Below are 23,853 nucleotides of genomic sequence, written 5' to 3' on the forward strand. Positions count from 1 at the left end.
TGTATAATTGCAACAAATTCCTGTACACTAAGCTGTGAGCAGACAGTGATTATTTTGGAGAAGAAAAAATAAGAAAAATATGGAATTAGTAACACAGGTGCTGAAATGGCAGGTGGCATGGCTAGGAGAATGCCATTTTGTTCCCATTATCTACTGACCTATCCCCCAAGATCAAAGGCTGGAGAAACCAAAGCCAGCTAACAGCAGTGTGCAGGACTGGCAGCTAACAAACAGCAGAAAAACAACTCACACTATGTTATCGGTGGTCACGTTCTCCAGGTTAGTCCAGTAACTCAAGACTTTACATTCTTTCGTCTTTATTTTCACTAAACATGTAAGGTTAATAAACAGACATAGTCCAGAGTTAGTAGGTTGGTATTATAACATTTATTAAAATAATGCTATGGGTTAATAGAAACAGCAAAGAACCAAAGAATTAAAATGCAAGCTATGTAAAATCCCAACTAAAACCCAAAGTGTCTAATGTATTCATTCATTAGCTAACTAAAAGCCCAAGAAAGACAAGACACCCAATATAATAAAGTACTGCAAAACAATTGGCAATTTTCAGTTATCAAAATTGTGGATTTTGCATTTGTATCCTTTTCTCAATCAAGAAAAAAATTCTTTTTGAATGTTATATAACATACATATAAAACAAGATAGAAAAATACATTATAAACTTGTAACAATGGCTGTAAATACATTATCTTACATGTTTCTCATAGGCAATAGGTTGGTTATGGTACATACATAGCATGAAACTACTAAGATAATAAAGAATAGACAAAAAATACATGTCAGCTGTACGGTAACATACAAGCGACACTCCCATCTACCCACACTAAAAAAATTACATAATACTGTCAGAAAAGTCTTAAAAACTACATACTTTAATAAGAAATAAATTCAATAAAGAATGATAATACTGAGAACCAAGGCATTCAGAGATTTCAAAAGTCATGCTTTTTTTTCAGTTGATCCAAAATTTTGTCAACTAAGTTTTCAAAAGTTTGTTCAGAGCCAACATTACTCATAAATGTCACACATTTATTGTTTCATACATTTACTTTCTTCCCCATAAAAGACCTTTGATAAACATCTAAAATGTCCAGGTATAACACAGTTGAGATGAGACTGAATCAAATACTGGTATTGTTTTTTACTATCACCTCAAGTGTTTGAGTGTCGCAAATTTATTTAACCAACCAAACAAAATAAAAATCAAAATGGCACAGCATATATCGTAAATAAATCAAAACAACTGTATGTGTAACAGAAAGACAAAGCAGTGGCACATTAAACCAAAGCTAGCTGAGTACGAAGCAATGTCTATTGCATAGTAAATAAACTGAAAACGGTTCCAAGTGAGACAAGATGATAGAGGTCACCTTGAAGGTGCCCACTGAGCTTCCTGCTGACCGTGACTGTGGAGCTGAGAAGGTATGAAAGAAGGCCCGAGTTGATGAGCTGGGGATCCACCATCACTTGAGATTTGCCACATCTGGTACTGAGCAGTTAATGGTTATTCACTCAAGTGTTTAGATGCAGGCTTCGCACACCAATCACTTCAACTACAAAATGGTTTGAACTTCACGAGAAACTGGAAGCTCAAACTGAAATGCAGTTCCATATTATATGCACAATAATGCTAGTTTTTCACATTCTTGTAAAGTTTAAAAAAGGGGGGAGGGACAAAAATGTGTGCATGTAGGGGCAATTACTAAAGCCAGCAGAGAGATGGGCTACACAAGTGATCTGGTATGAGATAAAGAAGTCGGATTCAATGTGGGTCACTTAAAAATACCGTTTTTCAGAATGAAAATCGCCAAGGAAAATTTATGTGGAAAAGTTTGGTAGGTGTACTATTATCTCCAATTTGTAAGAAAAAAAGAATCCAATTTATTCCCTCTTTGCCAAAGAAAATAAAACTCTAATTTTGTCTGTAAAATGATGTTCAGATCTAACATAATTTTTCTCTCAGAATCCTCTGGGCTAATATTACAGACTATAATAACCAAAAGTACTCAATTATGATTTTTAAAAGAATGACACTTTAAAACTTACTAGTCAAACCTAAGAAAAGTTATTAAATTTTTCACAGTATCAGATTTGGCAAATTTGCATCAAGGTAACGTGGCACAAATCATATAATTCAAACCATCAACTCATTTAACCTCCCCTCATATCTTCTTTCACATACTGGGCGACTGAGTAGCATGCATTAACTTTTATTCTGAGGGAGGAGCTGATCTTACAAGACACTTGACTAAATGACCATGAAGGAAAATAAGGCACTTTCTTTTCTTTAGACTTATTCCAATACTTAAAAAATAAAAAAAGAAAGACAAAAAGGCTCTTTTGGTCTTTTGTTTCTTGACAACCACCAGAAAAAATTATTTAATGAAATAAAGGGTTTCTTTGTTCTTTTTCTTTTTTTTATAACACTTGAAAGTATAAAATGCTACATTTCCAAAAATATATATATTTTTTTCTGCACCAGCACCCTTGTATAGTAAAAGTATCTACTTTTTGTTCATTTGTTTCAATGCACTACACTTTATCTACAATTTCATTACATGTATACAGCAAATAGGCAAGCATGGCTTTTACATCCTTAATGATTTTTTTTTTTCTATACAGGGAAGTTTAAAAAAAATACTTGAACAGTTTGCCCAGTAATGTGACACATAATGCATGTACCTTGTTCTCAAATATTTGTTTAAGGAGGTGTAAAATAATGGTTCAGTAATTTTAACTGAGATAGTTATCTTTTTAAAAATAGTGTTGCAGTTTTGCTGTTTGTATTAGTTTTTAAAACTCCTCAATAAGTTTTTGTCTCATGGCACAATTTCTTCTAATACTTCAAATTTTGGCAGGCAATATAAAAAAAAAGGCTGCAACTTCTGCCCTTTGAGGGCATAGTAGTGACTAAACAGCGTATCAAATTTTGAATACTTTGTGAAATCACTTCACCAATGACATCCCTGACCAAAGGTTCATGCATGATGCACCACCACACAGTACATTCAGAGAGAGCTTTGACTTCGCTATGGGAAGAAAAAGATTCCTAGAGTCTCTCACAGTAACTGCCTCTGTCATTTGAGTAGTTAAGGGCCATCTGTCTCCCTTTCTTCTTACCGTTCGCTTAGGGTAGGACATTGAAAGATGATCAGTGCTGTGGGATGAACTGGGCCTTATTGCTTTACTACTATTCAGTGCAGGTTCTAGAACCACTTTCACCCAAACAAGGGAGGGAAAAAAAAAGCTGAGTTGGAGGACAATTTCTTTGTCTTTTGTTTGGTTAGATGGTAAGACGAACGGACAAGTGCCTCAGCTCGCTGCACTGACGACAGGCAAGCAAAGGCGATTACCAGTTAACTGATCAGCAGGCAGGCATGGTCAGGTCATCATTGGGTGAAGAGTTCAGAGGTCAGAAGGTCATAGGTTAGTTGCCGGTGGCGGCTGGGTGGTTAGAAACAAAAAACAAAACAAAAAAAAGAAAAGAAAAGATAGAGAAGAGATTAGTTTCAGCTAGTGACGGCTTAATGACAACATGAAAAACTAATCACAACTAATTAAAAAAAAGCATGTTTAACTCTGACAAACTGATTGACACCATCTACAGAATACAATAAAAATCATGACAATTTCATATCATGATTTGAACAAATGAAGAAGAACCCACTCCCACAAAAAAAAATCAACTTGTTAACAGAAAAAAATAGAAATAAAATACAACTAACAACTAATAGTTAGTAGCAGTCAATGAAGGAATTGGAAAACAACAATGAATAAATAGGTTTGGTATACAGAATTTTGAACAGTCAGTGCAGTTATCAGTATCTGACTGCTATTAAGCATTAGTATTCTCTCAGATGCAAGCAATAAAGCAACTATTAATGATGGATGTGATTATTAATAATTGATGATCAACAGAAATGAATCTAAAGATACTTAAAATTTCTATGAACAATTTGGTTCAACATAAACTCTGGGCCAAACAAGGTTTCTTTTGTTCAATAAATGTTTATTGCTTTTTCAATTATTCTATTTACAAACAACATGAAGTTTCTTGGCCTCATGATACAAAGCAATACTGTAGTCTAGCAGTGTAGGCAACATCATGGGAACCAGAAAAAGGCCAGGCCTTTGGCCCTGGCCAACGCTTTCCAGTTGAAAATACTATTTTACACATATAGAACACTTATAAAATGCACTTGCATGTAAACACTGTAAAATCCTGCCATTTAAAATTCTATATCTCAAAGAGCTCTAAGTACATCAAAAAATAGAAGTAATTTCTAACTGATACCAATAAGGCATTTTAAAACTACAAACAGCTTTCTTTACTCAATTTCAAAGCTAATACTCTGCAAATACAATAAAATCTGACATTTCATATACATTCCTGCTTTATAATTTTATATTTTAAAAGAAGCCACCTGTAAATACTATTTTCCTTTGCAAAATAACAAAAAGAACAAAAAATTAAAAAAAATTACAGTAAAACATAAAAGTAGTTCTCAAGTGGAAAAGTCATTATTCCCAATGTCCTTGAGTTGTCCCTTCCTTAAGCAACCTGTCACCTTCTGCTTCACCAAACTTGGTCCACTTAACAGTAGTACAGTTTTTAAGACTCATTCAACAGCTTAATTATTTCTACTATATTCTGAGGTTTAAACAGAATTTTCTGTACTGTTGCCATTGCAACTAAGGCAGAGGAGATGTGAATGAAATGGTATTCAGTGCAACATGAGATTCGGTGCCACTTCAAAAATCAAAACCCAGCAGGTGTAATGTCCACCAGGTTTCAAATCATATGTTTAATGGACTGATTTACCTTCACAGAATGAAAATAGTCTCTTCAATGAATCATTTATTTAGGACAGTTAGTGACTACTACCAAAAAAATACCATATCCTTCATGTGACTAAATCATTTCTGAATTTCCTGAAAATGAAGTGGAACTTTATTTAAAATTAAAAATGTTATTCCAAATCAAAAGAGGAAACAAATATTTAACATGATATAGTCACACTACCTTTTCACAGATTCTTCAACATATAGGGAATCTTTAAAGCTTTTTTGGCTTCTAATTAACTTTTTGAGCAAAAATGTTTAAGTATCTTATTATATTTTTTATAAATCACTAATCAGAAATTTTTCTGATGTTTGAGTGTGAACAAAGCAAACAATCAATTTATATATACCTAGAATACACCCTCTGCCAAGTCTTGGCCTTTTATAGTACATACAGGTATATCAATTGTGCAAAATCACTTACAGTTCAATACAAATAAAGTCAGTTGGTCTTTTGTAAGTTTCAAATTCAGGTTTGAAGTATGTAAAGAGGTGGGCTTATTTTTAGTAAAGAACAAGGTATTTGTCAACCATGTAGTTACTTTTAGGCTCATACAGAATTACATGGTTATATGTGTAAGACTGACTTTCCTTGCATCAAGTGAATGCTTATAATAATCTCCTCTTCAAAACAATGTTTTGAAACTATGAAAGAAACCTCAAAAATAGAGAAAACAGTAGTATCATAAAATATCTAAGTGAAGGACTTCAGGCATCTCCTTAGACCCATGAGTGCATAGTGAAATTAAGTCTCTAAGTATTCCATTACTTATTTAAAAAAATTAGCATTTCGGTTTGCTGACATTGCATTCTAAATTAAAATGTGAATTAATAAAAACCAATTAAATACAAATAAGAGCCATGCATGGAATGTATTGTCATTTTCGAAATAGAATATAATCTTCCTTTAGTATCTTCCAACTATCTAAAGGAACTGGATTAAGAAACCCAATAATTAGTGTGTTAAAACAAAACTATGAGAAATGTCCTAATAGTATACAGGGAGTAACAATTAACTAAAGAAAAAATACTTTAAAAAACTCTGTAGAACTACTTTAGACATTAACAGTATGAATATAGCTTCAAATCCTAGTGACTCCACTCTAAGAGAAGTTTGTATGCTCACACTTGGCATATCTGCCAACAAGTACTATATGTTAATGGAAAACTGCTGGGTATGGAGTCTATTCACTGAAAAAATGATTACAAATAATGTATACATTAGTTTTAAAAAGTCTTCAGAGGCTCTTTAATCATGCATGTATGAAATTTTATCAAGCATCTTTGGAAAGGCATTTCTAGTGACATCATCAGCTGTGTCCAGTCCAGTATTTATGATCAGCGTTCAAGATAACCAGGTAAAGCAGGATAGGTCTTTCATAGAGGATGTATAGTAGAGTATAAACTCGTTATTTTCCCACAATTATGGTTTTTTGATTAATTTAATTAATGGGTAATAAATGTGCCATAATTAAAAAAAATCTTTTCCTACCATCTCATGCTGAAAACAAACTTAAAAACATCAACAAAAACAATGTCAATAAACCGAAAATAACACTCCTCATGAGCATAAATACTTTATAATAAAGAGTCCAAGGGTATATATAGGACACAAATTGAAAATGTTGAAAAGGAGAAAAATGAAGACTTATGGTCTAGTCACAGGTTAGTCAAAAAGGATTTCATATACCACAGATCTTCAGGAGATGGTTTACCTTCAGATAATATATTTTAGCAGCAAATGACAAAGATCAAAGGATCCATTTTGGCAAGAGAATGTAAGAATAAAAGGGAACTGATTTTCTAATTTACATTAAAATGTCCAACTACATGACAGTATCTTCACAGTCCTGACCTGTTGATTTCAGCTAAGTACTTGGCATCTACACTCTTGTGTTTAAACAGTGGCTCAAAGGTTTTCTTGTAGTAAAGAAAATTGAAACTGAATCTTCAGTTTTCTCCAAAAGTACACAGCAGGCATATATTCCTTTACTTCTTTCAATAAAGCACCATCCATTCAGTCATTTTGCAATACCAACCCCAAATTTTGGAACAATAAAAAGGCAATAATTTAGCAAAAGTAATTATTAAAAATAGTTAAGGCAGCATACAAATTTAGTAATTCCCCAAATTGGCTAATTTACATTTTAGTAGGAATAAATCATAGCATATAATAATAGATTTAATAAGTCAAAATATGAAGGAAGGAAAAAACCCACCCCAGCCCTTAAATCTGTGAATTGTTAAAATGAATTTCCGAAAGGAAAAGAAATGGTATTCAGGTAAACAGTTTTGTTTTTTTTTTTTCCACCAGGTGTGGTGTTGCAAATTTTATGGACATCCAACGCATCTCTTATAAACAAGAACTGCAGAACTAAACTAACCTCGGTCTGCGGTCACAATCCTTTGGTAAGGATGGACACGCACATCGTGCCTTCGAACTTTAGTAGCCACCGCACCTAGTCAGATTGCAATTACCAAGACAGAGTTAGAAACATACATAATGGGAAACACATTAACAGCAGGTTTATCAAAATGGATTTCAAATGTTCGTTTACTACAAAAGTTTAAGAAACATGTTAAGGCACAGTAGTTTTAAAATTAATTGTAATGTCATGTATATTCTATGTATCTATTAATATTGCATTCATTTCAAACATGTTGGCCTTAACCTATCTTATCCATTCATTTACAATCCCCAAGTTACAGCATTTCATCAGCTCTTATTAGATCCAAACATATTTGCGCTTTACTAGTCACATATTCACTGAAGTGCCTTTCTTGCAGTAGGACTACTTAAATAATGCCACGTTTAATGCTGACAATTATGTGCTAACCTTAAGACCACTTCCAGAGTTTATCACTTAAGAAAGTTTAAAAGCCATTCTTAAAGCCTATAGATTGTGGTTTTAAACTTTGAGTCAATAAGTATGAACTGCAATGAATTAGGTGATTAGTAAAGCAAACAGTGTAGTACACTTAGCAGTCAGTATACTCCTGTACACTCCTTTATAAATTACCGTTACTTTGTAGTATTACAGACTAAACCAAATTAATAACATAATTTTACTTTATATCTATGTGCAAAAAGTGCAAGTAAGTCACTGACTGCTAGGCTAAGCTTTTTCCCCGGAGGCTGCTGAGACTAAGCATTTGTTAAATTCAGATCTGATGAGGGCTCGGTTAAGACCGTTCTTGAATTCTTAGCCTTTCGTTGGGAAAGCCATACCTAAAGATAAAAGGAACGGAATTAAAAATTAGTCATCAATGAAGACTTGATGCTAATACCAATCTCCTCACCACCACCAACACACTTGTCTGCATCTGTTTTGAAGGGCACTGCTTCTTTTAAAATAATTGAGCGTGAGATATGATACATAGCATGCATGTTATCTGTGTGCAAATTTATATTGTAACTTAGCAATTTTAAATAATTTCCTCAATCCTCTAGGGGGTCAATATCATGTTTTACTGCTTAGGTGGCAACAGGAGAGATAACATTGGTTATGAGATATTTTTCATTTAGTATTTATTATTAATCACCTTATGAATGTTACGTATCTATGCATTTTACTCTTAACTTTGCCTAATAGTCAAGATTTTATCATTAAAATTTTTTCCAACAAAAGAGAAACATGGTTCGCAAGGAGAAACAAATTTTATAGCAGTGCCTCTTGATGTTTCTAAGCAGTAAACTGGTTGATCACCCCTTTGTCATTTTAGATAAGCTAACCATATACAAGTATAATTCAATGGCAAAACCAAAGAGATCTTGCATTGAAAATAATGCAATAACAGCTGGTGGCTAACAGCCCCAGACCTGTAAGAAGTCAAGAGTTCTAACTCCTCAGTAACAGATGCTGTGGGTGCAGCAGAGAGGAGTTCTTGGAGGAAGGAGGAGAGCATGCACAGGGCCACAGGATAGGGTATTAATAGGAAGAAAAACTTAAAAATAAGGTTATAGGTTACATGTTATTTTAAAAATGCTTCAAGAAATGAGCAACAGAAACAAGCGTTCCAATCAACAGTTCTGTGGTATAATTCTGACCTGTAATTACTTTATACAATGATGTAGATGGAAAACATGTACAACAAAATGTATTTGTTCATAAAACAAAAGGCACCTGAATGCATGCACACACACAGATAACATACAGAGCATGTGGCTTTCTTTAACTGAACAATGAATTTTCAAGTTTAAATCTTAATGTCCAAGTTCATTAAAGATCTTCAATTTGTTTATCAATCAGTATTATTGCCGGGGGAGGGGGAGGGAACTCTTTAAAAGATCAAAGTCCTGAAAGTCAACAGAATGCATGCAGCACCAAGGTCATATACAAGTCAGGAAAAAAGTGTTCAAAGAATCTGTCTGGTAAAACAAAGGGGTTGCAGGGAAACAGTTTGTTCCACATTGACTGGTCGTGTTATAACAGCTGCTGTATTCTAGTCCTTCATCCAGCAAGTCAATGGGCTGAAATATCAGGCATGACTGGCATTTCAATCCACTCTATAAAAAAAAGGCATCAGTAATGTCTTTTTCAAGCACACCACTTTTTGTTCATGTAAAACCAAGCGTTTACAGTAAGACTTTAATTTCTGCCTCCAGTGTGACTAATTTAGTAATGAAGAATTTATTCATCTATTCCACAATGTATTGCTGAAATCAGGAGTATCAGTTATGTTTAATGTTAACTAAGACTCAGAAGACATCAATTTAAAAACCTTTTAAGGCAACAAGCATTAACCTGGTCCCATTTTAACTTATCACATATATGTAAGGGCACAATAATATAAACACTAGAGAAATCTCAAAAATAGCTCTACACAGAACTTTACATTTCAGCTGGCAATTAATTACCTCTACAAAAACAAAGAAATCTTTGGGAGGTGGAACTAATGACATGGATGGAACCAAAATAAAACTCAAGAATTGCAGTAATGTCAAATGTGAAGTATTTCCTGTTTAAAATGTACACAACAAATTTGTCCAACTGAGGTGAATATAAGTTATCAAAGAGAATCTGCACAAATATTAGGTGCAGTTACTTAGTAAGAAAATTGTGAGAAACTGAAATAAAATCAGATTCAGTTTTTAGCATTTCCTAATGAAAACTTATCTTGCCTCTCTAAAACTGCAAAAAAAAAAAGTCAAACTCTGGGGCAACAAAATCTATCAAGAACGTGTTAAGCACCTAAACACAAGCACTTACCTAATACACCACTGGGCTCAATAGGGTACTCAAGGATTGATGTAGCTGGTGCCAATGTATAGGGGTATTCATAGGGCGTGTAGATTAACCCAGCCTCGGGCCCTGGAGGGACTATTGCAGCAGTTGGGTGAGGAGTTCCGTTTGGCATGACAGCGGTCTGTATTTGTCTGATCAAAGGCATTATGGTAGGGCCAGCTGGCGTAGGCGTACGCAGGGCAGCTGGTGGGAGGACAGGCGCAGGCCCAGTAATGATCCTTGGAGCAGCCTGGGCAGTTGCTGCAAGAGAAAAGGCAAGGGCTGCTACAGTAAGCAAAGAAATTTAGAAAGAAGTATAGGGATAGCAGTATAAAATATGGGAAAGTGAGAGGGGAGTAGGGAAAAGAAAGGAAAAAGCAGGAAAGGAGAAAAATAAAAGGAAATCATTAGTACATGCACTGATCACACAAAAATGCCAAAGTACACCAATCAAATGCAATCAGCTTCCCTTTCCCAATCAGATTAAGAATGTGCAAAAAAAATAAGGCACTATAAAAAAATGAATGAGACTACCAAAATGTTATATTTAGTTCCTGTATCTGATATATGTTTATAAGATTTAATGAGACTAAAGGTGCATGCAAAAGCATAGGAAAACATTTGTATTAAAAGATGTTATAAAAAAATGTGTAGTTAGAGTCCACAGAAACCCAGTCTTGGTACATCCTACAGTGTAACTTGAGTTCCAATAAAACATTTTTTCATGACAGTAAGGCAAATAACCACTAGATGCAAATAAACTGAATCTTTAGTAATTACTTCATAACAGTACAAAACATCCTCTTTCTAAACTCATGACTATTAACGATATTCTCACTTCTCATGAGTTAACTGTAGTCAACCACTTGTAAAGTAACTACTTCTAAATTGACTGTGTTAGCTAACATTTGAGAGTTTCCTTAAAAAAGTATTATTTTAAATATGGTATTACTTTCATATAAATAGCGAGTAAATCTTAGGTTGTTTGAAATGACAAATTTCACATCAGTTTCTTTTTTTTTAATATAAAAAGCTATCTTTTCAATAGCTTATAAAAGCTATCGCTCCTCTCAATACCTTATAAAAATATGCATGGGGAAAACTTTGATGTACAAGTCCACCAAGGGGAATAGAGTATAATGTTCCCCACACATTGATCTCTGTGAACTCACATCTGAACTTAATAGGGAAAAAAATACTGGAGAGGAAACATGCAAGCCAGGGGAAGGAAAAGAACCTAACAGAAGGGCCATTTCAGTCAGATACATTCTGTCTTCTACATTAAGTACAACAAAGTAAGCTGAAAGCCTTATCTATGTAGTTAACAGAATAAGACATTTCTTCAAAGACACCTTTGAATTTAAAGGTTGAAATTTCATCTGAACAATAAAAACTTACAAATTCAAAACTTTGATATGCTAGCATAAAATAAAGCGAAGGGCAGCCAGGTACTGGTGGCTCACACCTACAATCCTAGCTAGTCAAGAGGCTGATATCTGAGGATCATGTCAAAGACAGCCCATGAAAGGAAAAGTCCATGAGATACTTATCTCCAATTAATCACCAGAAAACGAGAAAAAGAAGTGTGCTTCTTATAGTAGAGCACTAGCCTTGAGCACAAAAACTCAGACAGCACCCAGGTTCTGAGTTCAAGTCCCAGGACTGGTGCTAAAATAACATAAAAAATAAAACCAAGAGGGTTATAGTTCATTACCATATTAAAAATGGGACTGTTGGGCTAGGTGCTGGTGGCTCACACATGTAATCCTAGCTCCTTAGGAAGCTGAGATCTGAGATGGTGGTTTGAAGCCAGCCCTGGCAGGAAAAGTCCCCAATAAACTCGTATCTCCAAATTCACCACTCAAAAACTGGAAGTGGTGCTGTGGCTCAATTAATAGCGTGCTAGCCTTGAATATAGAAAGGCTCAAGGACAATTGCCAGATACTCAGTTTAAGACCCATAATAGATACCCTCCAAAAAAGGGGGGGGACTGTTGGTCTCATATTAAATGATACAGTTTACTTTAATTTGTCAATCTAACTGTTCATGTGCTATGATGCCAAAAGTACAAAGGTCTATAGACAAAACAGCTGAGACAGCTGTGAGCCTGGGCCTCAGCCTCATTCTTACGTGATTTAATGTTGGCATCTCTGTAGGTGCCATTCAGAATGGCAAGCTCCATCAGCTGCATCTTCTTCAGGCTATCCTCTCCTTCTGCCTGTAAAAGAAACACAAGAGCAGAAGCATTAGTGGCTATCCACATACATCCATATATATCTATAGAACCTTTGACTTACAATAGAAAATGTTACTATAGCCAGTGGTTCCAAAAAAAAAAAAAAAAGATGGAAACACCAAGGATTTTGACATTATGAATCCTGTGTTTTCCTCAGTGATAGTATGTCCTACGTAATATGCTCCCAGTAGTCACCAGCTACATATCTATTTGAAAAACTAATTTTAAGGCAAGTTATATTGATACATAGTTCTCCCAAAATCCTTTAATTAAAACTGAATGTGTTATATATGGGCCAAAACTCAGTATCATTAAAAAAAAACACATACATTTACAACACCACAATGAAACAAAATTTTATTGTGGCATTCAAGTGAGTATATTTTAATCTAAACTCAACAAAAGGAAAATTTAGTGAAACTCTAATATTAATTTATACAATTAAAAAAACTTGCATTTCTGCATGTTTATTTATGCACTACCTCCATTCTCCTTCAGTATAATTAGCAAGTGTGAGTAAGTTGATGGCCCTCTATCTCTAAAGCTACCATGATTTACTATGCAAATGATGGAAGTATTTAAAAGAGTAAAAAGGCACTAAATAGCTATGCTACTAAGACAGACATAAGCCAGTATCATCTGTGATCATGAACATGTTTGCCTTCCATATTCGCCTTAGATTCATCTGCCTTTTCTAGTCATTAATGAAACATTCTGCTAATGGTACCTACCACTCAATTTATATACAATCTACACAATCTATACAGAGCGGACAAGACTAAATACCTGAAAACACAACCATGTTTCTCAACATTCTCATATCTCAAACCCTTTCATAATTTTACCATCAGAAAGTGTAAAACAAATTAAGATTTCTATGATCTGGCCTCAAACTATCATTTCAGTTGACCAATTAATTTTTTACCGTTTCACACACAAACCTAACATTAACCATATCACTCCATTGTCTGTGCACATTTATACACTTTTCCTCCACTGCAATACTCCTCTGCATGTTATTCTCACCCTCTCTTTTTCTAAAATCCTATGTCCTACCTTTCTTTAGGGGGCAGATTATATGATTTCAGAATAGAAGTTTAGAATTACTGTTCAATATCAATACTCTCAAAGTGAGCTTCACTGGAGAGATCTCCTTCCTTCCTCCTTTCCCCTCCTTGTCTCATTATCCTTAGATAGCTGTACAAAGGGGTTTCAATTTAGCATGTCAGTTTCTGAATACAATGCATACTGATCAGCCCTTTGATAATTCTTTTCATCTCTCCCAAACCACTCATCCCTCCCATTTATCTAGTTCCATTTTTACATATGTACAATGGATATGATTGCATTTGCCCACCTTTCCACTAACTTGCCTGCCCTCCTTTGACCACATACCCCCTAATAACACATATTCCAGCTTCCTGGTATTGACTTTGTTAACCTATGAGGTAATTGTGCAAAGGAGTTACACAACTAAATTCTCCTTGGGATATGCCAAACTTTTACACACACACACACACACACACACACAACTTTGACATGAGAGAAAACATGTGTTGTTGTTGTTTTTTTGTCTCTCTAGAGACTCACGTAACATTTTTTTCTAGGTCCATCAATTTTCCTGAAAATAATATATCGTTCTTCTGGATGAGTAAAATTTCATTGTGTACGTGTGTGTGTGTGTGTGTGTGTGTGTGTAAACATTCTCTGGATCCATTTGCCCATTAAACGGCATCTGTTCTGTAGAATCTATCATTTATCACTGCCTTATCACCATGTACTCACCTCCAAATTATTTGCTGAGCTTTACCCTTTAAATGATTGGCATGGAACGTCTAAGTCCTACAGAATAAGCATTTACTCACCACAGTAAGAACTATTTACAAAGTCTGCCCCTGAACACGGTGGAAGGGATGGAACTTAAGTCCCTCTCAATTTATTTTTTACCATGTCCCCAGGATTTAATATTTAGATAGTTTGTAGGACAAAGGGTAAACTAATGCAGCAGTGATACTCAGTAGACACTATGTTGAAAATGAACTATACAACGTGGGGGAGGTGAATATGGAGGGAAAAAACTGGGGAAAAAAGGAGGGAAGCAGTGACACTGTTCAGAAAGAAATGTACTCATTACTTATGCAACTGCAACTGCCCTGTACATCACCTTTACAATAAATTTTTTTTAAAAGAAAGTGACTCAATAATGTATTTTTTTGATGTAATTTTGTTTCTTGCAGATTCAATAAGAGGTTAAATTAGGACAAGTTAAACTTCTCAGTCCTTCTTTTCCATTACAACTGTGATAACGTAAGAGTCTTCAGCATTAAAACAGGAAATAGTATGCTCTAACTGGGAGTGAATGTAACTGGTGAGTAATTTAACAAATGACAAGTGAAAGCCAAGTGCTGCTGGCTCACACCTGTAATCCTAGTTACTCAGGAGTCTGAGATCGGAGGATCATGGTTCAAAGCCAGCCAGGCAGGAAAGTCCGTGAGACTCTCATCTCCAATAAACCACCAGAAAACCAGAAGTGGAGCTGTGGCTCAAGTGGTAGAGTGCTAGCATTGAGCTGAAGAGTGCCCAGACCCAGATTTCAAGCCTCATGACTGAGCAAAAAAAAGAGAAAGAGAGAGAAGTGAAAACATTATGAAAATAATATTTATTCATGTCACTGACAACTTTTAAAAGGCCTACTGTGCAGTATTCAGAAAGAAGATACTGTGTACATTTGGGATGATTGTATGTTTATGCCCCATCAACTTGTATGAAGATGAAAAATAGTAAATGGGAAAAATTAAAAATCCATTATCATTAAATGCAATTAAATTTGTTAATGAAACATAATAGTATTAGAATTTTAAATTCATCAAGAGTTTCTAGGCACTAGTTACTGACATCTGTAATCCTAGCTACTCAGGAGGCTAAGATGAAGATCATGGTTCAAGGCCAGTTGGGACAAAACAATGTGATAAAATTCCATCATAAAGCAGAGCAAATGGCAGTGGTGGCTCAGGCCTGTCACCCTAGCTCTTGAAGAGGCTGAGATAATGGCCATACCCAAGTCTGAGACTCTTACCTCCAATTAACTAGTAAAAAGCTGAAACTGGAGCTGTGGCTTATGTGGTAGAATGCCAGCTTTGTGAAAAAAAAAAAAAAAATCCAGCCCCATAACCAGCCACCCCTCCCCAAAGGCAGACCTGAAGGTATGGATGAAGTGGTAGAGCACCAGCTGAGCAAGAAATCTGAGCCAATGTTTAGAAGCCCTTAGTTCAAATTCTAATACATCTCCCTTTCAAGAGCTGACATAAGTTTAAATCTATAGTAAGAGAAGAATAAAAAATATTACATATTAAACTCTAGACAAACATTTTAGGAATGTTTATCTCCAGCCAAACTAAGAAGTAGTGCAAATGCGAAAATACCAGCAAGAAGGCAAATTTACCTCTATCAAAACCAGGAAAAAGACAATATGGTGCAGAGTGAACATGGTTAAAAACATATCTGAACTCAGCTCGTTCTTTGGATATTAAACATAAACCAAAACAACTACTCCTTAGTTGATAATGCAAAATCAAGGGGGAAAAAAATCCCCCAAGAAACGCATGTATGGCCTGCTAGTGTACATATAAGCAGTCTTATCTTTTGCAAGACAAAACAGGGCAGAAATCAGTGAAAAAGATTAACAACTGAACTACCAAACCTTCCATCAGGTGTTTGAGCCACCTGATGATGTTGTCACTGTGCGTGACAGTAACATGACAATATGGTAGGCCTTGGTACACTACAGAAGGCTATACTAACACTTCCTCAGAAAAATCACAAAAGTCAGTTGGCAGAACTAGCATTCGAACTTGAATCAGATGGCTTGATATGGTATGAGTTCCACCCTTCCAACACTGTATTCCAAGAGTGGAGGCTTCTTGCCTTAAGAGACAATGAAGTTCATTCTAAAATACCTGCAGACATGGGAGTGGTGATTCCACCGTAATGCCTGGCAGAAGTCTGGTCTATGTTCCTACCTGAATACTACTGAGGGTGTATGCTATTAAGTTTTTTCTATGGTTCAGAAGTCCTAAAGCTTCTATAGTAAGACTGGAGATTTCTCTTTAAGTTTTGATCAAAAATGATATCCTGGAGTTGTATGTTTTACTTAGACATTTCCCAAAGTACTTATAGAAACTCAATTGGGGTCCAACATACTACATTTATTATGATTAAGTGATTACATAAACGTCACAAATTTCACAGTATTGTGAGATAGTGACAAAGTCACAAACACATTTAACCTTCATGAGGCAAACTGTCATTATGGTGGTCTTTAACAAAGGAAAATGCTCTTATGCAACCAGTATAAGGTCAGTCATAAAATCATATAGTACGCTGCTCAATTCAAGAGATTCTCTGCAATCACCTTCTCATTCCTTAAGTATTTACCTTGTGCAACACTGGGATTGGTTGTTATGAATGGGCATCAAGATAGAACATTCCCAATAACCAAATCTCCTTGGACCTCATACACCAACCATCTGATTTCTCTCATACTGAAATTCAATTTGCCAAAAGCAAATTAAATATAACTTTTGTGTCAATCTTCCACCCATACTGTGGATAGCAGTAATACATTTGTTTTAATAGCTCAGTAATATTTTATCAATGCTTCTGCTACAGCCATTTGGCAATTTCTGATTCTGAGACACTGCAAATAAAGACACCATGAAAATACCTATTCAAGACTTTTTTGTGAATGTATGTTTTTTCATTTATCTTAACTAATTATCTAGCAGTGGCTAGATACTCTGGGTCACAGAGTAGAGGAATTACATTGGAAATATGCTATAAAGAGAAAGCACTATGAATAACAACTTCATTTTTGAGACACAAGGGCTAAAAATAAACACTTGCTAATAGCCAAAACCTCAGGCATCACAGAAGTGTCTTGAAATTAAATTTAGAGGTTTACAGAGTTTCAGAAATAAAATATACCACAGATGACATAACATCTCTAATAGGGTCTAAAAGAACATACTTAACAATCTATTCATAACATAGAAAAATACACTAAGTGGGATAAAGATGTATTGTAAGTATCCTTTCTGGGTTTTATAATTAGATGACAGATTTAAGGATGTATATAACTTTAAACTTATACCTACCTCACAGTAAGATGAAAGTATGTCATAAGCTATGCTTAACTGTGAAAGTGATAGAAATAGGCTATGTATAAGAGTAAAGAGTTCTAACATTTTAAAGAAGGATTTATATGCTTTTCAGTAACTAGATACAAGCCTCCCATCTAGGTGTTTTTGTTCTTTAGAATGAAGGCGGGACTGTATTATGGCTGAGCCTTGGGCAGCCTAGCTTATCCCATGGTGCAGAAGGCTACACCGCAAAACTAGCTCCCAAACCAAAAGTACATGGATTCAAACTCCTCCCATTTGACAATTACATTGTATCTTTGTCAATGATGCAATGCCTTCATGTGCAATTATCTTTTCACTGAATATCTCATACTAGAAATGATAAAAGCCATGTTATTAGTAATTTAAGAAAACTATAAATTATACACAGAAAACTATGACAATGTACTATTTACTTACTACAAAGAACTAAAATAAAATGGGTATTTCTAAACCAGTTTTTATTTTTTAAAAACTCAAATGATTTCCTATGAGATGTTCAAACTAGTTTTAGCACCCAAGAAATTGAACAATTTAACTAGCCAGATTTACAGTTATGCAATCAAAACATTTTTTTTTTCACGGCCCTTTAGAATAGTCCTAGTGCTTTTCTAGACAGGCTAGAGAAACAACTCATTTATTCTACCTTTTATTCTACCTTTCACCAGCCCTAAATGATATTCTCTCTCACAGTGCAGACTGTTCTGATGATCCTAGTTTGACAATGTTACTTTCTGTGGACACAGGAGGATTCATCACACATGGGTGTGTGGCATTTCATCTTTTCTACTTTTGGGTCCTTACTTTTCTACAAACTTAAACAGCTAAAAAACGGTTTTCTGAAACATCAAAAACATATAACTAACTTTCTGAGGGAATACAAGCTTAACAAATTAGTAGAGAAATAGGGACTAAATTTTCCAAAGGATTTTAGTATTAATAAACACCATCAATTGTCTTGTCAGAACTTAACTGAAATAAAAGGTCTTAAACAGGGAAGTGACAAAGTTGTCTTTAAGGATCACCCTGTTATCCGATACATAGATTGCTGGCCGCCTGGATAAGATTTGTGACAGTGGCCGCAGGCCTCACTGTCTGGACAAAGTACAATGAACTGTGCTAGAGTAAGGTAAGACTGGAAATCACATGGCTTGATGCTCAGGGGGATGCAAGGGATAAGGGAAAAGGAGAAAATAAAGAATGTTTACTTTTTGCATTAATCAATAAAATAGATTATTCCATTTAATGAGATTAAAAACAAGTTGGAATCACAAGTTCTGTCTTGAAAGGTTAGGTTTGAAATGCCTGATTTTTATCATCTAAATGGATGTCAGGTGAACCTTAAATTGACTTATTCTGTAAAGCCAGTAGAAGAATTATGCTCTCACAATTCAGAATTTTTCTCTGAAATGATGCAGTAGTTATTAAGTTTCAAACTCATCTGCCATATGCTTTCAAATGCTTGGTCTAGGGTTCTACAAGTATTTCTATTTTGCCAGCTGTTTTTTCCTAGAAGGCTCTCAAATGAGACAAGGGTGGGATATTAAGTCAAGTCCGAAGAAATGGATGGGTGAAGAAGGGCCAGTTCCCTGCCTGTGGAGCTCTTCTCGGCTCTACACTTGCCAGACAGTGGTCTCTAGCTTCCTACATCTCGTTCCTAGCACCCCTAGAACTAGCCTCATTGTATAGTCCTTTCCATCACAAACTGCCAGCACTAGCTGGTTCCAGACTCAGCTGAGCCATTAGACGCCAGAGGTCTGTTCCAACCTGGCATATATCGCTTTCTCAAGAGTGAGATCTCAAGATCTCAAGTCAGCTTGAGCAAGAAAGTCCATGAGACTCTTGAACTTTATAAAGACCAAAAAGCCTAAAGTAGAGTTGTGGCTGAACTGGTAAAAGACTTAGTAAAAAAGCTAAGGAACAGCATCCAGGCCCCCAGTGTCAGCACACTCAACTTAAAAAAAAAAAAAAAAAGTGCCTAAGAGCTACAAACAGCACTCACCTCTTCTATTCTGTCCCAGCCCTAGGGTTATAATACTTCTAAATCTGAATGATGGCTTGCCCACTTTTTTATTTCTCAGTTCTCAGTACAAGTTCAATTCCTCTGTTGCTGCCATCAGTTGAAACACTTAGCTGCTTTCTGTTTTCCTGAGTGGTAAGAAGCCAAGTGGCTCTCTATGTCCATTTTCTACCATCTGAATTTTTTTACATTAAAATTTTCTTTATTGTGGTAAAATGCATAGAACAGAAAATATATTACCTAGCCATTTCTGCCAACAGTGCAGTGGTATTAAGTTCATTTTAATTGTCATAAGCATCATAAGCATCTGTCTCCACAGATCTTTTTATTTTGCAAAACTGACTACAGCCGTTAAACAGAACTTCCATCACTCCCTACCCCAACCACTGACACTCAATTCTATCTCCTGTTTCTGTGATTTCTATTTAGCTCTCTCATGTAATACTTTCCTTTTTGTGACTGACTAGCTTATTTCACTCAGCACAGTGTTATTACAATTACCCACATTGTAGCATAGGACAGATTTTTTTTCCTCTTTGAGACATGAATCATTTTCACGGTGTATATATATAAGTGATTTGTTGCTGTTGTTGTTGTTGTTTTTGGTTGTGGGGTTTGAACTAGGACTTCATTGCTGTCCCTGAGCATTTTTGCTCAAAGCTAGTGCTCTACTACTTTGAGGCATAGTGTGACTTCAGGTTTTCTGGTGGATAAAAGTCTTAAGGATTTTCTGTTTGGGCTGGCATTGAACCTCAATCCTCAGATCTTACCCACCTGAGTAGCTAGGAGTACAGGTGTAAGCTGCTGGTGCCTGGCTTATATCATAATTTTTACAACCTGAATTTTTAAGATTGGTATATATGAACCCTCCTCTTCTATCACTAACCTCATTCACAACAAAAGTCTATGTTATCTTTCTGTGACAACTGCTACTTCTAGGTAATTTAGTTTAAGTAAAAGATTTATTTATTTGGTGCCAGTCCTGAACTGAGGGCCTGGATGCTGTCCCTGAGCATATTTTGCTCAAGACTAGCACTCTACCACTTGAGCCATACATATAGCTCCACTTACAACTTTTTGGTGGTTAACTCCTCCACTCCCTTGCTTTCAACTGTGATCCTAAGATCTCAGCCTCCTGAGTAGTTAAGATTACTGACATGAGCCACAGGTGCCAGCAAGTACAGGTTTTAAGTAGATAGGTTAACTATGTGTACTGAGCTCTCTCCCAAGAAGATCTATGATAAACTTAATTAACCCCAGTCGTTTTTACAAGACTTCAGAGGTAGAATGTCCTTCTTACTTACAGGTCACTTCAAAGTAACTCCATATTCCCCCTAGGAGATACTGCTGAGATTTCTGAGTTATTAAGTACAATCTTGATGATCTCAAAGAGTATAGAAAAGCTATTGGTACACCACAATTTTAAGTAACTACAGCCATTTTCACTTACATTGAAACCTTTTTTGGATGTAGTCATCAGGATGACATTGAAGGCAATGAAGGATGTTTCCCATCTTAACTTTTCCTTTATTGTTGCATGCTATTTCAAAAGACCCATTTTCAATACAAATAATTAAAACTGAACCTCAGAGTCAGGTTAATGCAGGACAAAGTAAGGAAAGGAAGGCAAGGTGACATTCATTCACAAATCATCTGATAGCATCTGGCCTCTATGAGTGAAGGCAGATAAGACCTGGTCATCTGTACCTACAGTTCTTGCTCTAGAGGTAGTGAACCTATTTTTTTGCCAAGGACCAATCCGGACAGCACTTAAAATAGACCTTAAATAGCAAAAAGGCAAAGTACAGGAGCTGACTACTAAAGTAAGAGTCAAATGCACAACTAAAACTAAGAACCACCTATTTAGTTCTTGTACCTAAAAGCAGGATCATACATGAGCCAACGGCCTTAGTACTAGTGGGACCACACTTTACAGGAAAGGTGTATGCGCAACAAGCTCCTCTACTTAAGAACCTATAATCTTAACATTTAGCAGCCTTCTCAGTCATTTTGAGTCTGGGCCATGTCTTTTCTTTGTGGTTACTGTTCAGCTTGCATTTCGAAATCTTCTGAAAATTAAGAACATCTCCACTAATGTGACAATGATTCTGTCTATGAATTTAATTATCGGCAAAAGCAAATTGGAAAGTATCGAGGAAACAATAAAACATGGAGAGCAATATTAGAACTAGAGAATTCTATCGAAATTCTCTAAGCCATAGACCAAAGGATTCTAACAAAGAACTAATGAAACTGATAAGCCACCACAAAAACAGTCTGTGACTTCAAGGTCAGGAGGAATGTTTAAGATATACAAAGGATTAACACAAATGCTGAGAAAAGGCCAGGGCATGCTGAGGCTACCAAGAAATGTCTCACAAACTCTGTTGAGAACAGCAAAGTAGAGGGTTACACAACTGGTGCATTTCTAAAAAGGTATCAGTGATATGTCACTGAAGTGACAGCAGTAAGTTCTTACGTTGTAAAGGATAGTGATCCTATCATTTTTTCCCCTTGAAGTAGGGTCTACACAGTTGTAGGGTCAGGTCTACATAGCTAAGTCAGCCTTTGTCTCCTAAAGTACTGGGCACTGGCAGTACCTAGTAGGCCTCCAAATCCTGCTGGAAGGTCATCTAGTAATAGAACTACATAAGAATTGAAAGAAAAAACTTTTGAACTAAATTGAACTTACAAACAAGCTTAGCTAGCATCATTCCAAATCTAGGAGCTCATATTTTAAGAATTATCGAAAATGTTAACTTTTCTAGGGAACATTTTTAGTACCAGCTACATTGTATCAAAAGTGAGACTTTTTCCTTTAATAGTTGTAATAACGTCTTTATTAAATAAGCAACTAAATAGTTTTTCTTTTAAATAATGAGTCCTTAAAATATGATTATATAAACAATATTCTTTGGATATACTTTAATAAAGTGATACATTTTCTTCTCCTGGGAACTCACAGAGCAAGAGAATAAAGAAAAAGATAGTTAAAGAAGTTGAGAATTTAAACAATTCACTGATAGGGACCTTCTAGGAACATACTAAAAATGTACTGAGCCAACTCTGGACTGGAGATAACCCGAGTTAACAAGACCCTCAGAGCCCTGACAATGTCCCAGCCTGTCTGTTCTGAGGGCCCACGTATTGTCCCTAAAAATAATTTACTACTGCTCTAAAGTTTACTATGAAAATAAGCTTCAATTCTCTGGTCCCTCTTTTAAGTTTTATACTCTTTGTAACTCCCTGTGCCTGTGTATTAATAAAACTGGTATGCTTTTTCTCCTGTCATCTATTCTTAGTTTGCTGTAAAAGGTGACAGTAAGTTCCTTTAGCCATTCCACTGTTTCAGCGTGTGTGTTTTTTCCCCTCCTTTAAATCTAAACAAAAATTGCTCCCTGAATGGGCCAAAAAATGCTAGTTCTTTGAGTGGAGGCTGAAACAGGCTTTACGAACTACAATTTCCGACTTCACAAAAAATCTATTATTGTCTAGATTGCATTGAAATATGCTAGTTCCACAAAGGCTACAAAAATGGTAAACTGATGGTCACCCTCTGTGCCGGGCACTACTCATACAGCACACCAGCCAAGTAACCATAAAGAAATTCTACAGTGCAGTTACTAAGTGTAGGACGGCCAAGTTTACCATAAAGAAATTCTACAGTGCAGTTACTAAGTGTAGGATGGCCAAGTTTTAGTATTTACTACATCTTGTATATTTGTGTGTGCAGGTAATATGTACAGTTTTAAAAAGTTACCTCTGCATTACTTTTCATTTTGGAAAATATCATTATGTATGCACACACCCAGGCAAGAATAAGAATTACAGTATCGAAAGCTTAGTCTTAACTGACATTACTGTTGTTATGGCTAGAGCTTTAAATATCTGACATGAATAATAAACATCTTGTTAGTGGTGAATAGAAAGGCAAGTGTTCAGTCCCAGAAGTAGAAGGAATTTGGTGTAACTGTACAGTAACTCTGTATTTATTATATCCTACTTTTGTAACAGATTTCCCAAAAATCTCTGACTCCTGAAATTCTCAGAAGAAAAGCTAACTTTGTTATTATGCCTTTGGTTCCAATACCCTGTGGAAACTTAAACATGAGTGGAGTTTGACCATATCCTCTTAGGAGCACATCTCTTCATTTACTATAGGAGAGATTACAGTTTAAAGTCTACAGTTAAGGTCCTGGTATTTAACACATAAATTAGTATTTGTTTAATAAATTCAGCAGATGATTAAAACACCTTCTAACAGTCATGTTTTAGATAACAAAGCTGTATTTATTTCTTTGAAGAAATTCTGATCAACCAATGGAAATAGTG

The 23,853-nt window shown here is 35.5% G+C and overlaps 1 protein-coding gene across 2 annotated transcripts in view; it reads right to left on the minus strand.

Annotated features, from left to right (window-relative positions):
• Window positions 1-3,451: 3,451 nt before the first annotated feature.
• The window catches only part of Qki (QKI, KH domain containing, RNA binding), a 90,876-nt gene continuing 70,474 nt past the window's right edge, over window positions 3,452-23,853 (minus strand). The window contains exons 4-7 of one of the 2 annotated variants that reach the window (XM_013024556.1): window positions 12,219-12,306; window positions 10,074-10,373; window positions 7,248-9,370; window positions 3,452-3,465 (exon numbers count right to left, since the gene is read on the minus strand). In XM_013024556.1, the coding sequence (XP_012880010.1) occupies window positions 9,327-9,370; window positions 10,074-10,373; window positions 12,219-12,306 (432 nt within the window). In that variant the 3' untranslated portion in view covers window positions 3,452-3,465; window positions 7,248-9,326. Of the gene's footprint in view, window positions 3,466-4,013; window positions 9,371-10,073; window positions 10,374-12,218; window positions 12,307-23,853 lie in introns of those variants that run through there. The other variant, XM_013024555.1, reaches the window with a different exon arrangement.

This window comes from Dipodomys ordii, unplaced genomic scaffold, assembly GCF_000151885.1.
Source record: "Dipodomys ordii isolate 6190 unplaced genomic scaffold, Dord_2.0 Scaffold77, whole genome shotgun sequence".
NCBI classification, from domain to species: domain Eukaryota; kingdom Metazoa; phylum Chordata; class Mammalia; order Rodentia; family Heteromyidae; genus Dipodomys; species Dipodomys ordii.